The sequence below is a fragment of the Thamnophis elegans genome, chromosome 3, assembly GCF_009769535.1.
Source record: "Thamnophis elegans isolate rThaEle1 chromosome 3, rThaEle1.pri, whole genome shotgun sequence".
NCBI lineage: Eukaryota > Metazoa > Chordata > Lepidosauria > Squamata > Colubridae > Thamnophis > Thamnophis elegans.
This window is the reverse complement of record NC_045543.1, coordinates 52996314-53014297: the sequence shown is the minus strand read 5'-3', so window position 1 is coordinate 53014297 and position 17984 is coordinate 52996314. Positions and strand designations below refer to the sequence as shown.

The 17984-nt window shown below is 45.6% G+C and overlaps 1 protein-coding gene across 2 annotated transcripts in view; it reads right to left on the bottom strand.

Moving 5' to 3' along the window:
- The window catches only part of FSD1L (fibronectin type III and SPRY domain containing 1 like), a 42562-nt gene extending 40253 nt beyond the window's left edge, over window positions 1–2309 (bottom strand). For both annotated transcript variants that reach the window (XM_032214072.1, XM_032214073.1), the window contains exon 1: window positions 2122–2309. In XM_032214072.1, coding sequence (XP_032069963.1) covers window positions 2122–2136 — 15 coding nt within the window. In that variant the 5' untranslated portion in view covers window positions 2137–2309. The remainder of the gene's footprint in view (window positions 1–2121) is intronic.
- Window positions 2310–17984: the final 15675 nt, after the last annotated feature.

Genomic DNA, 17984 nt, shown 5'->3' with positions numbered 1-17984 from the left:
GTCAAATGAATAATTGTTAAGAAAATGACCCCTGTAGTCACAAAAGGTGATTTACAATTTTTAACCTTTTTTTGCACACGTTTATACTGTAGGAATCTAGTCATCATCAAGAAAAAAAACAGCATGCTATTTTCTTATATTATGCTATTTAGATACAAAGCACCTAAAACTTGATACTTCAAATGAACAGCCTCAATATATGTAGTGTCTAGCATAATGAAACCTATTCCTATTGCTAACTCATATCAAGTAGTGAGAGACAAGATTAGAGAAGTAATGTATATTTTAATACTACTAATAAGCTCTAAGACACTCATGCACTAAAAATGAATGCAGAATGACAAATTCGTAACTAAGCACCTGGATTTCCAAGAGTTCCCTTCTCTTATTCATGGAAAGCCACACCCATTCTATTGAATTTACTACACATGAAAAATGGTCATGCTGTATTGCAAAAGAACAAATATAAAAATAGTTGTTCATTTTTCCTTTCTTCAAAATTAAAACAATATTTCACTAAGTATTTTAAAAATTTATCTAAAAGTTCATAATTTAAAACACTAAAGTTCCATGTGGGTTTCTCCTTAGTCTTGGTTGAAACTGCAAACAACTAGAATATTCTCAAGCAATATTCCTATATTACAAATGCACTTGATAGAATTTGCATGCAAAATGTTTTCCTTTGCTTTAGTCCACATGTCTCCAATTTCACAGTGTCAACTTATGACTAGGCAATACTTTAAGTATTCAAGATGGTTAATATTCAATTAGGACCATTCCCAACCTAAATTACAACATCACCTTTTATGAGATTGAAGGATGGAAATGGAATTCCAACAGGGAGAATAAAAATGCAGTAAAAACTTATTTTAATTTTGCATTGTGATTTATGTGCAAATAAATGCCTTTAGGACTTCTGTATGCTAGCCAGCTTTACAAACATCTTGTACATCCTATTAGCAGTGCTGCCACCAGACAATGTAGAATTGGAGAAATCCATTCAAGTTTTATTGGAGTATCTCAAATATAATTATTTAATTATATTCCCCTTTCCTCTACTGTACTTAGAAAAAGCTATTTTCATCTTACCATCTCCCATTGACCTATTTGGAAAATTTTATTGGAGTATTTCAAATATAAACAATTATTTGCTACCCCACCCCCCCAAACTGTACTTAAGGAAAGCTCTTTTCATCTTTCGGATCGCCCACTGACCTATTTGGAAGGCGAAGAAAGGCGAGAAAAAGATTGGCAGTCCACACAGTAATCACATTCAGCTTTTATTGGAATATCTTGAATATAAATAATTATCCCCCCCTCCTGAACTATACTTAACAAAAGATCTTTTCATCTTACTCCCACTGGCCTATTTGGAAAACGAAGAAAGGCAGGAAAAGATTGGCAGTTCACATAGTAATCACACTGTTTTGAGGAACTTATTTAAAAAAACAAAACAAACCAGAAACAGCAGCTTCCAGGCTCCCTTTTCCAACATGATTCCTTCCTATGAAGCAATTGGATCCAGCATCCACCATCAGCCCTTATTACAAGGGAAAGTGGAGCGGCCCACGCCCAGAAAGCAGCCTTGTACTCCCAGACCAAAGAAAGCAGTGTCATGCTCGCTGCTTTTGGGATAATAGGAGTTGCAGATCTAACCCCCCCCCTCACAAAAGGGGCTGCTTCGGGGTTCCTAATCCCCCACCCACACACACACAGACACAAAAAGGCATTCAGAGGACGAGGTCTCCTTGCATTAATTCCTCCGTTAGAGGCGCCTGAGGGGCGTGTGTGTGTGTGCCTGTCAATGGGCCCCGTCCGCTACAAGGCATCACTTGGCTTGCCAGGTAGGGATCACCCACGACGAGTCGCCTCGCGCCAGCCAACGGACAACGAGAATTGGGGGGGGGGTTGGGAGGGAGCAGCCGGAGACGGCTAGAGACGCTCAGAAGGTGAGGACTTTCTTCGCAGGGGAGAGGCCCACTCGACTCACGAGCCACCTCACGGCCTCCTCCTCCTCTCGGGCCCCGCTCTTTTTCCTCCTCCGGGAGGCTGAAGCCAGACCCTTAGCGCTCCCTTCCCCCCATCTCTCCGTCCTCCACTCGGCTCCCCCCCCCCACTTACTTTCTGCACCTCCATGGCGAGACCGGTTCCAGGCAGGTGAATGAGGGAGGAGGGAGGGAAGGAGCGACGGCTGAGGGGAAACGTCCCCGCGCAGACCCTCCCACCAATCAAACAGCCACCGTTCTCCAAGCCCGACACAGCAGCAGCAGGCAAGCCCTGCCTCCTTCCAACCCCTGGCTCACCCCGCCTTGCCTGGTGCTGGTGTGAGCATGCGCCATGAGTCTGGCTGATTCCCCCCTCCCCCCCCTTTCAGGCTGTAGTGAGCCTGCGTGATTGAGTGGGTCGAGCGCCGCCCGTGGACTTCGCCTCCTGTTTTGCTGCGAGGGCGGGCTCCAGACAGGCGAAGAGAGATGGGGTCGGCTTAATCTAAGTGGCGGTGCAGAAAGGGGACACACCCGATGCGCCCTCGCAGGCGTGTCTCTTTGCCTCTGGCCAAAGGGACTGTAGAACCGAGGTGGCGCAGTGGTTAGAGTGCAGTACTGCTATCTGCAGTTCAGCGGTTCAAATCTCACCGGCTCAAGGTTGACTCAGCCTTCCATCCTTCCGAGGTGGGTGAAATGAGGACCCAGACTGTGGGGGCGATATGCTGACTCTGTAAACCGCTTAGAGAGGGCTGAAAGGCCTATGAAGCGGTATATAAGTCTAACTGCTATTGCTATAGTAACCAGGATGCTTGCAGAAAAATGCAAGACGGTTGTTTGCAGCCTTGCATGGCAGTGTTTTCAGAGCCAAGCTAGGCATTGGTCCCCCTTGCCTAGGGTTGAATGGGATCTGCATCTTTCCCTATTATTGGACTTGCAGGATCTTAGAATAGAATAACAAAGTTGAAAGGGACCTTGTAGGTCATCTAGTTCAACCCCCTGACCGATGACAGTCCAGTCTCTTCTTGAAGAATGATGAAGCCCCCACAACTTCCGAAGGGAAGCTGTTCCATTGGTTGATAGTTCTCACTGTCAGAAAGTTCCTCCTTGTTTCTAGGTTGAATCTCTCCTTGGTCAGTTTCCATCCATTATTCCTTGTCTGGCCTTCAGGTGCCTTGGAAAATAGCTGTCTTGATCCCCTCCTCTCTGTGACAACCCTTCAGATATTGGAATACTGCTATCATGTCTCCCCTGGTCCTTCTCTTCCCTAGAACTAGCCATGTCCAGTTCCTGCAACCATTCGTCGTTTGTTTTAGCCTGCAGATGAACCTGCAGAATGCGATTGCTGCTAACATTTATTTAATAAATAAATGGCAGCAGGGAAGAATAATGTTGTGGCTCTCTATGCTTCTTAAACATTCTTTTTAAAAAATCCTTCCTGATGAATATAGGTAGTCCTCGACTTACAACAGTTCATTTATTGACCGTTCAAAGTTACAAGGGCACTGAATAAAGTGACTTGTGACCATTTTTCACACGACCATAGCATCTCTATGATCATATGATCAAAATTCAGATGCTTGGCAATTGATTCATACTTATGACCATTACTGTGTCCCAAAATTATGTGATGGCTTTTTGCAAACTTTTGACAAGCAAAATTAATGGGGAAGGCAGAATTCACTTAACAACCATGTTACTAACTTATCAACTGCAGTATTCCCTTAACAAATGTGGCAAGAAAGGTCATAAAATGGAGCAAAACTCATTTAACAAGTGTCTCACTTAACAACAAAAATTTGAGCTACCTGTAGTTTGGAAAAACTGAACACTTGAACCTCACTCTCCTTTCTGTTGATCCTCACAAAGGTATTTCAGAAGAACAATGGAAAATCACTTCCATGTTGCTATAGTGACCAGGAGTTAAATTTCAATGAAGAAAGTCTGACTTTTTTATAATGGTGTTGCCCAATAATACTATTGACAGTTTTTTTCTCATAGTCCAACCCAGTTTTTATGCATATTATGTGTAATAAGGGAGCTCCCAAAAACCAATATTAGCATGGGATTTTACTTCAAGGAAGCGAAGTATAGTGTAAAATATTTGCACACCTGGGGTTCGCAGTATTGTACTTGAAGAATGTTGACCTATCAAGAGATTGAATTCCTAATACAAGTAATTGTATCTTAGTGACTTCCTTCAGCAATTGTTTGAAGTTACAGAGGCACTGAACTGGTAGTGCTTATGCTCACTCTCTAAAATTACCTGGAGTGGAGATAAAAGCAGTGGTGTTGTCACTTGTGTGGGTTACAGTAATGAAGACTTGCTAACATCAAATATAATTGCACTTCTTCACATCCATTGCCATTCTACTTCAGGGCAAAGCAGCAAGCATCATCACAGACATTACACATGCCCAAATCCCAGCATTACTGGAAGGTCATTTCTATTATTTGCAGCTTGTCTCAATAAATAAACAGGCTCCTGTTAATGCTGCATTGTCATGCTATAGACTCAAGTGTTTCAACCAATTAGAATCCTGGATTTTCTAAAGCTCTTATCCAATATGGATTATTGCCTTGTTCTATTAACCATCTTAAGCCACTTTAATTTTGTTCTATAGGCTAGTTCCTCAATAGGTTAAAAATGAGTGATCTGCCTGCCTGTCTGTCTATCCATCTATCCTTTTTTATAAGGTAATTTTATTAAACTTTTTAGAGTATAAAATACAAATGAAACTGAAAATACTTGGAAAGGGGAAAGAGGGGGAAGAGAAGTATAGGATAGAGGGGGAAGTGGGAGAAAGCATTAACTTTCCAACTATTCAGTGCAGTAGAATAAATATAACATTACAGCCTCAATTTTTTACTTTGCATACTCAGTATATATTAGCCATTTCTATAGCAACAACAAAAATCCCTTAATTGGCAGTTAATTTGGCCATCTCTGCTAATTCCATCACTTTCTCCAACTATTCTTCCATCTTTCCATTTTTGCCCAGAGAACATTCTTGCTACCATACATGTATAATAAAAAAGTTCCAATTTTTTTTTCAAGTTCATTAGGAAGGTCCATTTTTTTCAAGTTCTCTGTCTTTCCCTTTCTCCCTTCTCCTCCTTCCTTAAAACTGTAGACTGGTGACATGGGTGGGTAAATTTAGTATACTGATTGATGAAAAGTAGAATGACTTGTTAGGATGTGTAGGCAAAAACTAATTATTTCTTTACTTATTTTATTTGTCATATTTAAGAACCACCCATCACTCTCACAGAAAGACTCTGAGTGGTGTACAAAAAAATATAAAAAACAATATGTACAATTTTAAAGAAGCAAGGGATGTTAAACATGGATTAAAAGGCATAGGGGAAACTTCTCAAGGCACCAATCAGTTCCAATCTGGGCTCCACACATGTGCCCCACTGGGCTCCCCACATGAGGCCACAGAGTTATTTGGAAGACCAGGCGAGTAGAGGGAGGAATACATTTTAAGCTGGCATTAAAGCTTCTAAGACTTAGTACAACTGTAACTGAACGGGGAGTCAGGGTACTTAAATCAAAAAGTTCTTCACTTCTCTGATAGCTGCACATCACCATCAGCTCTGAGTTGATGGGCAGGGGTACTAAGAAATACCCAGGTTCTAGAACCATATATAGGTCATCCTTGTTCTGCAATCATTATTATCTGCAGGACTAGAATATTGATTGCTGAGTGATGCAATTATTAACTAAGTCATCACCTGACCAGAACTTTATCACTGTTAAATGTTTATCACATAGTCATTAAGAGAAATCCAGTTTCTCCAACTGACTTGTCAGAAGCTGGCTGGGAAGATCACAAGTCACAATCATGTGACCATAAGCCACTACAGCCATCATAAATGGGAGCTAGTTGCCAAGTGCCTGAATTACAATCCTGTGATTGTGAGGGCTGTGTGATAGTTGTAGTTTCAAGAATAGGTCATAAATTACTTTTTCTAAGGCCATTGTAATTTCAAGCAGTTGTTGAATGTATGGTCATAAATCGAGGACTACCTGTAAGCTTTTATATTACATCAAATACTCAGAATTTAGCTCAGTAACAAACAACCAGCTACCCCAGTACCTTCCAAATACATGTGTTGGGTTATAACAGAATATATACTGGTCAGTGACACTATCTCATTGCTACTTTATTCTTCCAGTGGTCTCATAGCATATGTGAAATATTGTAGTACTAGTATATCACATAACTCTGAATCATAGGAGACCATTCTGGCCTATTTATGCTCACTTATTAAAGCATTCGCTTTGGTGCACGTTTCTGTTTTTTACACTTTTGAATTTTTCTCAGTTTCTACTTCTTGTGCTTTATGTTCTTAATATCTTTGCAAATATTGTCAATCTTGGTGCTACCAATGATTAGATTTTCTTGCAGTTTTAGTTTGATAATCACATCTTTGGATCTCCTGGTGATGCTTTTCCCCAGAGCCATTTGGCCTGGAAATCTCATCCCTCAATGCCCAACTTGTCTAAATGTTAAGCTATATCCACACAGGTAATGCTCACTTGAAATCAATTCTTCACTGATAACAATTAGTTCTTATCGTTTCATAGTATCATCCTGGGCTAAATAATAAATACAGGTAGTCCTCAAGTTATGACTACAATTTTTCCCAAAATTTATGTTGCTAAGTGAAACATTTGTTAAGTGAGTTTGCCCCATTATGCGACTTTTCTTGTCACAGCTGTTATGTGAGTCACTACATTTGTTAAGTTAGTAATGTGGTTGAGGTTTCCTCATTGACTTTGCTTATCACAAAAGGGGATTGCATGACCCCAGGACACTGCAACGGTCATAGATATGGACTAGTTGCCAAGCGTCTGAATTTTGATCATGTCACCATGGGGATGCTGCAACGGTCATCGGTGTGGAAAATGGTCATAAGCTGCTTTTTTCATTGCTGTTGTAAATTGGAATGGTCACTAAATGAACTGTTGTAAATAAAGAACTACCTGCACCATTTGTCTGTTGTTTATATATTGTTTAACTACTGCCATTACACACTGGCAGTATTTACAGTATTTATTTGTTCACACCTTGATTTGGATTGACAACATTTTCAGCTTTAGAGGCATGTGAATTATTAGAAGTGATTGCTAAATCTTATGAGACAAAGAAGCCATTAATTAAACTTTAATAAATGTATTATAAAAGATATTTTAAAATGCTATAAATGTGTAATATAAAAATAATACAATCAAATCAATATTAAGACCGGAATAAGGAACAGGAAATTCCCATTTCATTTCAACTCTTGATATTTCCATCAAACACTTATAAGGTTTGTTCAATGCAAAAATATTATTTCAGTCTTATTGGTGCCACCATGGTACTTGTATAAGAAAGGGATTAAGTTATCAGGCTGTTGGAGATGCAATAGAATAGTGCTTCATTGCAGCATAGGTTTTCACACCATCTTAAATTGTTTATGTTCTGGGGAAAAGGTTCTTAGACCTATTCATTTGAGTTTGAGCTAGAGTTTAATATTCAAGCTGTCTGTGTTCCTTTGAACTATATATTTATTACATGATAGAAGGAGAATGACATTAGTGTATGGGTGGTAAAAAGCCAGGAAGGATCTGATATTGTAGTGAATTGTAATTGTAATTAATTGTAATTTAATAAATTTATATGCCGCCCAATCCCATAGGACTCCGAGCGGCTTACAAAGTACAAGAGTAAAAATAAAAAGTTAAAATATAGGGAAAGAGAAAACAGATTTAAAAGCAACACACCATACACTCGACCTAAGTGGGGCTGGACCTCATTCATGGGGTCAACAGCCCCAGGCCTGCCGGAACAGCCAGGTTTTAGTGGCTTTTCGGAAGGCCGAGAGAGTGGGAAGGGTCCGGATCTCTGCGGGTAGATCGTTCCACAGGGCTGGAGCAGCTACAGAGAAGGCCCTCCCCCGAGGGGTCGTCAGCCAGCATTGTCCGGTCGACGGCACCCGGAGAAGGCCCAGCCTGTGAGATCTTATCGGCCGTTGGGAGGTATGTGGCAGGAGGCGGTCTCGCAGATATCTGGGTCCTAGGCCATGTAGGGCTTTAAAGGTGATAACCAGCACCTTGAAGCGCGTTCAGAGACCAACAGGAAGCCAGTGCAGCTCGCGGAGGATAGGTGTAACATGGTTGTATCTAGGTATACCCGATATCGCTCGCGCGGCTGCATTCTGGACCAACTGTAGTCTCCGAACACTCTTCAGGGGCAGCCCCATGTAGAGCGCATTACAGTAATCAAGACTTGAGGTGACGAGGGCATGAGTGACCATTCAAAGTGCCTCCCGGTCCAGGTAGGGCCACAACTGGTGCACCAGGCGAACCTGGGCAAAAGCCCCCTGGTCACAGCTGACAGGTGGTGTTCTAATGTCAGCTGTGAGTCCAGGAGGACACCCAAGTTGCGGACCCTCTCTGAGGGGTGTAAAATTTCACCCCCCAGGCTAAGGGATGGTATATCTGGACTATCCTTGGGGGGGCAACATCAATAGCCACTCGGTCTTGTCTGGATTGAGTGCAAGCTTGTTCAGTCCCATCCAGACCCTGACAGCCTCCAGGCACTGGCACATCACTTCCACCGCTTCGCTGAGTTGGTGGACAGATACAACTGAGTATTGTCTGTATATTGGTGGTATTTAATCCTGTGCCGGCAAATGATCTCACCCAATGGCTTCATGTAGATATTAAATAGGAGGGGGGACAGGACCGAGCCCTGTGGCACCCCATATTTAAGGGGCCTAGGGGTCAACCTCTGTCCTCCAACCAACACCTACTGTGACCTGCCCGAGAGGTAAGAGGAGAACCACTGTAAAACGGTGCCTCCCACTCCCACCTCCCCCAGCCGTCGCAGAAGGATACCATGGTCGATGGTATCGAAGGCCGCTGAGAGGTCAAGAAGCACCAGGATAGAGGAATGTCCTCTATCCCTGGCCCGCCAGAGATCATCGGTCAGCGCGACCAAAGCAGTTTCGGTGCCGTAACCAGGCCTGAAACCCGACTGAAAGGGATCTAGATAGTCTGCTTCATCCAAGGTCCGTTGGAGTTGAAAGGCCACCACCTTCTCAACAACCTTCCCTACAAAAGGGAGGTTGGAGACTAGACAGTAGTTTTTAAGGATAGCTGGGTCCAGAGAAGGCTTCTTAGGGAGGGATCTTACCACCACATCCTTCAGAGGCTGCGGGAAAGATCCCTCCTGTAGAGAGGTGTTAACAATCCTCTGGAGCCAGCCTCGTGTTACCTCCCTGCTGGTCGAGACCAGCCAGGAGGGACACGGGTCCAGTAAGCAGGGGGAGGCACTCACCGCTCCCATGGCCTTGTCCACTTCCTCAGGAGTGACAAGCTGGAACTCGCTCCAAGAAATCCGATCAAGGCCCACCCTCGGCATCTCCGCTGGTACTGTCCAAGTGGAGTCCAGGTCCGTCCGAATTTGAGTGACTTTGTCCGACAGAAACTGAACAAATTCCTCAGCTCTTCCCTGTAAGGGTTCCCCCGCATCCCTCCCTTTCAGGAGGGAGCGGGTTATCCTAAACAGGGCAGCCGGGCAAGATTCTGCGGACGCAATAAGAGCGGAAAAATTAGTGCATTTTGCCGCCCGTATCGCCACTAAATAAGTCCTAATAAAGGCTCTTAGTTGTGTTCGGTCAGATTCAAAGTTACTAGCCCTCCAGCGTCGCTCTAGGCGTCTCTTTTGATGCTTCATCTCCTGGAGTTCCTCGGTAAACCACCTGGATCCACTGCCGCGGAGAGGCCGCAAAGGCGCAATCCGGTCTAGTGCCTCAGCCGCCGCTGTATTCCAAGCAGCGACCAAGGATTCTGTCGGATTGTGGGCAAGGGAGTCAGGTATCTCTCCAAGCTCCGTCTGAAATCCCAATGGGTCCATCAGACGCCTGGGGCGGAACCATTTAATCGGCTCCACCTCCCTGCAGTGGGGGAGTAGTTTCCGAAAATCAAGCCTCAGTAGGAAGTGATCTGATCATGCATGACAAGGGCGAGGTCTCTATGCCCTTCAGTTCCAGATCACATCTCCACTGCCCAGAGAGAAACACGAGGTCGAGCGTGTGTCCCGCTGTATGAGTCGGACCCTGAATTACCTTTATCAAGTCCATGGTTGTCATGGAAGCCATGAACTCCTGCGCCCCATCTGAGCGTTCACCAAGAGATGGCAGGTTGAAGTCCCCCAGTAGTATCAGTCTGGGGAATTCAACCACTAGTCCGGCTACTGACTCTAGGAGTGAAGGGAGGGCTGTTGTAACGCAGCTGGAAAATAGGTACGTTAGAAACAAGTCCACTTGACCCCCTAGGTCCAGCTTCACCAGACCGTCACACCCGACAGTCTCCGGAGGAGGGATCCCACGAGGGACTAATGACTCTCGGATGATAGCTGCCACTCCCCCACCCCTTTCTCTGATGTCGTGGTTGGTGGAGCACCTGAAACCCTTCTGGGCACATTTCTGAGAGGGGGACTCCTCCCTCATGGCCCAGCCAGGTCTCAGTAATACATGCCAGGTCTACCCCCTTGTCTAATATTAAGTCCCGGAGGAGGGGAGCTTTATGAATCACAGACCTGGCATTTAGCAACAGCAACCTGTGACCAGGACCCTGACATCTCTTGCCACCTGGTCCTTGAGTTGAGCTATCAGGGCCGGAACGAGGGATCGCTGTGATGTAGCGAACCCTCCTTCCCCAGTAATGGCTAGCCCTGTAGCTCCCATCGTACCTACCTCTCCCAAATGTAACCGGGATGCTCCGGCCCGTCCCCATCCCCATAGACCCCTGCTCCCCTCCCACGGCCCCCACTCTCCCCGGGAGGCCATTCACACCATGCACTCCGGGACGAGAGGCGGATCCGGGCCCCCATCCACTTCTGCTTCTGCACTCAGTGGAGGGGGCTCCAGGCCGCGCTCTCGGTCACCTCATATATACCAAACAGCCATTCTCCACATGCATACCCCGCTATAAAATTAAAAACATATAGGTACAATAAAACAGGGTATAAAAATTAAATTAATTAAAAAGTGGGATCATTCACCTACATGCATACAACAAACATTCCACATACAAAGAAGGTTCGTGCAGGTATTAATAGTTGTGCAGGTGACTCAGAGTTCAAAATAGCTGAAAACCAGCGGTGGTATACAGGTGGTATACAGGAGAGTGTCTCGTCTTCCCCCTCTCCTGTAGACCTGGAAAGGGTCCAGAAGGGTTCAAAGTCTGGGGTGGCTGAGGCGGATCGAAGAAGAGGGGGGGGTGCATCAGTTGAAGAAACGTTAAGTCCCCACCCATATTTCTGCCATCTTCCGTTGCTCCTTCCTCTGAACAAATGGACCACGGAACAAACTGTAGGTGACACCGAAAAGTCAGAGGGCCTCCACACTCACTGTAAATGTACCAATCCAAAGTTCATGGTGCCGTAATAAGGTGAATTAAGCGGGCGCTATCCGAGATGGTACTCCAGGGGCAGTGGTGGGTGGCAATGGTCGAAGCAAATGGGGCTGAGATGGCGAGTCCAGGAGCCCAAAGGTTGCAGTTGGAAGAGGCCAGGTGTTCAGAGGCCAAGGTAGGGGAAAGCCAGATGTTAGGCAGGAGAAGCAGGAGGAGGCCCCACAGCAGCGAGGGCAGGCAGAGGAAAAGTTGCGCTAAAAGGAAGATCTGATCAAGTAGAGAGCGGAGGAAAGAAAAGGCAGCGCTGACGAAAAGGCTGAGCCAAGTAGAGAGGGGGGGGGCGTCCGGAAGGGTTGCGGCGGCGACAAGCACAGCCAGCTGCCTGATTCGCCCAGCCCTGTCAGAAGCACAGATCGACCACCCCCTCTCCGGGGCGATGACAGTCAAGTGAAGTCCCCAAAGGCTCACCAAGTTGAGCGGACGGGATTGAAAGGCATCGCAACTGGCGAGAATCGCTGGAAAACGCTGCCGTCGTCAGTGCGGCGCCGCCATCTTCACTTCCGAACAGCATAGGTAACACGAAAGCCACCGAAGGTTGCGTGGTCCGGGGCCGCCCGAAAGTGGTGACCCCTCCAGATGTCTGGTCTCCTCGGGTCCTCTGAATTTCAGTCATCCCCAGGGACCCTTTTCCGGATGGTTATGAAGTTGGTTCTAGGAGTTTTCCAACGCTTTTACGCCAGATTAATTCAGAGCGAAAAAGCCTGGCAGCCATTCTAATCTCGCACATGCGCAAGAATTGTATCTGATGAAAGCTTTTGCCTTCAAGTAAAATGTGTTACCACAGTGGGAAACGATATTACTAGACTCCTCTTTGTATCTGTTTCATGAAATTGATACTTGAACAATGGAAATTGATTCTCTACACTGAACTTATTGCTAAGAGACTTATCCTTCAACATTGGTAAGATAAAACTGCTTAGCCCTCCTGGTATATCAAGGTAACAGACCCCAAGGGGCAGTAGGAAACATTGTATATATATTGGCAAGCAGTAGCTTACTTCTTGGCTAATTACAGTCAGTGGTTGATTTAGTACAGACATTAAATTATAATGTGGTTTATTAGAGGTTACTCAACCTGCATGATATCCAGAGGCAATGAATGCACTTGTATAACAACCCCTCCCACCCTTCCCCAGTCATCAGTTAAAAAAATTGGGCAATGTTTGGACAACATTGTTAGTTTGGCAGCAATAATGAAGCAGACAGATTTGCATATCCTGGTTATTAATTAAATATCTGTTTATTTAATATTTTAACGTTTTAATGTTTGTAGCGTCGTTTTTATAGCATTTGCAAGCTGCCCAGTAACTTGACAGTGAGATAGGTGGCATATAAATGTTTTATATACATACATATACATATATACATACATACATACATACATACATACATACATACATACATACATATATATATATATATATATATACACACACACACACACATACATACATACACGCACACACACACACACATACATACATACATACATACATATACATATAATTCAAGGTGGATTGCTGTCAGAACAGGGAAGAATATCAACAGGGTAAATCCAAATAGAGATTTGACAGAAGCACATCCCCATCAAAGCTGGTTGATTTACAGGTATACTGATTAATATTCAGATTCTAGAACCACATAAGCTTTTGTTTTGAAATAAATACTCTGAATTTAGCTCACTAGCAAATTCGTAGCCACCCCAGTAAAGGGCGCTCCTTCACTGCTGCTGCATTCACAGCGAGGACCTTGCAACAAGCCCAGCCAAGCAGACCAGCTTCCTTTTCACAAGGTATCACCTTACTGCAAGGGATAGAAGAAGTGGCCCAGTCTTACTTTCCTGGGTTTCTTCCTGGGGAATTACGTTAGGTTCACATCTAGCAGGTGAAAGTCTGCTGCGTCTCTTCCACTTCCTGCAGAAGGGTGATGCCCCCAATGAAGAAGCCCTTGAAGCAGGGGTGAAATCAACTTATCTTCACTACCAGTTTGCAAATGTGAGTGCATGTGCTACTTTCACACATGTGCAGGACCTTCAATTTCTGACGATCGCCTGTGACATGCAATTTAAATTAGCTAGAAAACAGGAAATCCGATGACTCTAACTAATATAAAAAATCATCGGAAATACCGCTTCGCCCGAACTGGTAGAATTTTTTTTTACTACTCGATCAGGCGAACTGGTAGCATTTTTACTACCAGTTTGGGCGAACCAGTCCAAACCGGTAGCATTTCAGCCCGCCTCAAAGAGGAGGAAAGTAGCCCTAGGCAAGGTCATCAGGAGCCAGGCCTGCTTGTTAGGATTAAGGAGTGGGTTGGGCTGTTGCAGGGACTGCGGCCATTGCAACACCTTCACAGGAGAACCCCAGAACTTGGCTCTCATGCATGGCCTGATGCACTGCTGTAGCTTCATGAAGATCACTTATATTGAGACAGGAAGAACCCCAGAGAGTGAGGTTCCACAAATTCACTTGCTCTCCTGCTGGTTTCATATATCTGTGTGAATCTAACCAAGTGTTGCCAACAGAACAAAATCATGGTTAGCCACATTGGGGCTTCTTGATGCAATTAGCTGAATCAGGACATTGTAAATTTCATTTTCTCAAAGCTATTACTAATTATTGTTTAAAGATTTTATCTTGATTTTAATGATATTGTTCTTGTTCTTATATTATTAAGATGCCTGGAGCATTGTATAAGCAGGCAGTCAGGATACAAATTTAATTAATAAATAACACATTTTATATATCATATTCTGTTATTTTTAGTAGAGGTTCAATTTCTTTTTTCTTGTTCTAAATATTGATACTGTGATGGAATCTGGCACTGACTTATAGGAGGAAAGAGTGAAGAGACAGATCAGCCTTGAATCATTTGCATGCAGGAAGAGATTAAAAAAGAATCTTCCCTAATTCTTCACAGCATTTATCAGATTAGTTATGCAAAGTGTGCTTTAGTCTGGCAAGATTCCTGTCTATGGGTGAATTGCAATAAAGAAATTGCTTGAGCAATTCCTTATGTCATCATGGTTTTCGGCACCCGATATTAATTTTGCTATACTCCAGGCTCCTTTGTAGGAGAGAAGCTTGAAGAATTAGGGATAATGCTTTCTTACTTTCTTCCAGCAATGAATTTTGGCACTTGGAAAATGGTGTCTGCTTGTGGAATCTCACCAAGGGAAGAATGGTTTCTTCCTGGAGAAAACCCTGGCCTTTAATTTTGACTCTATGCTGCCATCTTCTGGATTTTAATCATCCCACCTATAGATGCCATTGGTAGCACCTTCAAAAATAAAAATAAATAAATAAAAATAAATAAATAAAAATAAATAAATAAAAATAAATAAATAAAAATAAATAAATAAAAATAAATAAATAAAAAGGACCAATTGGTTCTTATTTGGGATAACAGCCTAAGTTTTAACCCTGTTTGACACCCCACCCCACCCATGAACGGTTAACTGCCTGCTATGGTACAGAGCTATGTAGCTAGAATTTCCAGGTGAAATTCCCAAAGTCTGCCATGAGGAATGGTCTTGGTTAGCTACCCAAATTCATAACTTATTCTTGTAAACAGTGTGGGTACTTTACAACCACATTGTGTGTGTGTGTGTGTGTGTGTGTGTGTGTGTGTGTGTGTATTAAGGTGACCAGATTGGTAAAGAGGGACACCATGGGGGGGGGGCTTGATTAAAATTTTTATTTTTTGTCAAAAGGTCACCCCAGGACACTGAAACCATCATAAATACGAATCTGTTGCCAAACAAAATTTTGATCACGTGACCATGAGGATGCTGCAACAGTCGCTAAATGTGAAAAATGGTCGCAACGGTCACTAAGTGTGAAAAATGGTCATCAGTCACTTTTTTCAATGCCATTGTAACTTTGGTCACTAAATGTTTTCCCCCTCCTCGAGACTCCTCACTTCTTCCTTCATTCCTCTTGCTTATCTACCTTCACCTTATCCGTCTTCTGCTCTTTCCCTCTCTTTCTTCCTTTCTCCTTCCATCCTCTCTTCTTTCCTCACTCACTCCCTTCCTCCTTTTTTCTTCCTTCCTCCTTCCATTCTTTCAGCTTCCTTTCTTTTGCCTATCTACCTTCTCTGTCTTTCTGCTCTTTCCATCTCTCTCTTCCCCTTCGCTTCTGTTCCTTCCTCCTTCCTTCCATTCACTTTCCCTCCTTCCTATTTCTTCCTTCTTCCTTCCTTCTGCCTATCTACCTTCACCTTCTCTGTCTTTCTACTCTTTTCTTGTCTTCCCCTTTCCTCCCTCCCTCCCTTCTTTCCTTTCTAGTTCCATCTTTTCTTCTTCTCCATAGTGAGGGGGGAGGAGTATCCAGGATGGGTTTGACTTTGTCCTCTCGTGATTGGATTGAGTCAGATAAGTTCTTTGGGCTCCGCCCTCTGATACCGGGCATGCCCAGTTTTCTGACTCAATCCGATCGTGAGAAGTTGCTCATTCTGAAGCTCCAAGAATTTACTAGGATCTAAAGGAAAATCTCATTTGGACCCGTCGAGTTTTGCCTCCCTGCTTCACACACAGCCTCCTCCTGCAGGATTGGGACTGCCACTAGCCCCCCTGGGGCGGCACGCTGCCCTGGCCACTGAGGACATCCGAAGAGACTCAGTGAGGAGCTGGGCCGGGCAGCAGGAGGACGGGCAAAAGCCTCTAGCAGGCAGCCCTAACCGCTGAGGCTTGTAAGTCGCTGGAGCGCTCCGTTGCTCCCTTCAAGGGTTGAGCAACGAACCAGGGCTTCCAAACGCCCTGGAGCGCCCGTGCTGCCTCCACGTGGCCAGAGGATCGTGAGGAAGCCGAAGAAGCTGTTTCTGGCCACAGCGGCATCGGAGGAGAGGCAAGAGGAAGAAAATCCGGCTGGGAGCGCACGTGGCTAGCTCTCAGGAGCTCAAGCCTCTCTTCAGGCACTTTTAAATCTCGCGCCCCTTTGCAAGCCGGTTGGCGCCATTTTAAAACCGGGAGGACCCACGTGGTCCAAGATGGCGGCGCCCTGCAGCTACCAGGAAGGAGAATCCCAGGCAGCTACAAACATGGACTGCAGCCCCACCGGAGGGGCAGAAGAGCAAGCACCCAGGTCAGTGGCTTCCCCAGAGACTGCCCGAGGAGGGGGGGGGAGAGGAAAGGCTAAATGCAAAACAAAGCACCTTTCCCCCAGGGCAGATCCAGAGGAAGGGAGGGGTCACAAGCCCTCCAAGCCTTCTAAATACGAGCGGAGGAGGCATAAGGCTTTAGAGAGGCTTTGCAACAAAGCAGCCAGCCATCAGGATGCCCCAGGCAAAGGGGGAGAAAATCCAGGCACTCCCTTATCCAGTGGAGGCTCAGGGGAGAATCCAGCCCTGCCAGCAAGGATCCCTATAGACACCTCGGGACTTTGGGGCTCTACTCAGGGGTGGCAATCCCCTATCACCCCTACTGTGGGGGCAGCCTTGCCTACTGGCTTTCCCCTTTTGGGCAGCCCCCCCCCCGCTCAGGGGGGTATTAGCCCCAACCAAACACCTCCCACAGGGGGCCCCAACTTCCAGGAATTAATGATGCAGGCTTTTCAGCAATACATGGCTGCAGCATTTCAACAGCCACAGCCTCAGGGGCCCCCCCTCTCCCCCACCCCCAGGGCTCCTGAATTCCCAGAAGCCCAGGAGGAGGAGATTCACAGCTCCTCAGATTCATCCCAGGAGGACAGTGACAATGAAAGTGAGGAAGGCGAGATCAGAGAACTCAAGCTATCAGAGGATGAAGACATGCCTCCTCCTAAACCCACATTCACTGGGTTGTTCCAGCCCTCACTGTGTGAGTCACTGCTCTTCAAGGCCAAGGCAACGGTCAAGCTAGGCAACAGAGCAGCGGAGGCCACACCCCAACGCCAGGGCTTCTCAGCAGAGAACATCTTTGATGAGCAGGCCATCGAGGCAGACACTGTTCCTATGCCCAAGACCTTCCTAGGCCTGATAAGGCGCCAATGGGCATCTCCTGCAAATGGCCCCTCACCCTCCTCTTCAGACAGGATGTTCTTCAATGTGGACCAAGAGCTGGCTAAGCTACTTGCACAGCCCACCATAGATGATCCAATCGTGGCTCTTCATACATCCACCAACATGCCTGGGGAGCCTGAGGATGCCTTGAAGGCGGAGGACAAGAAGGCAGACCTCACCTTGCAGAGGGGCCATCTAGCAGCAGCCTGGGCTGTGAAAGCATCCACCACAGCCTCTTTCATCATCAGATCTTCCTTGCTGTGGCTGCAGGAGCTATAGCAACGCACCCCCATAGCAGATGCCCGGTCACATCAGGACATCAACAGGCTGGCAGCGGCCATCCAGTTCTCATCGGATGCCACCCTGGCTGCAGCCAGATTTGCTTCCAGGGCGATCGCATCGTCGGTGGCATCACGCAGGCTGCTGTGGCTTCGACAGTGGCAGGCGGAGGTTCGTCACAAGTGGCGCCTGGCTTCAGCCCCCTTCACAGGGGACTCCCTCTTTGGCTCGGCTCTGGACCGGTTCCTGGTTGAGAACAAGGACAAGAG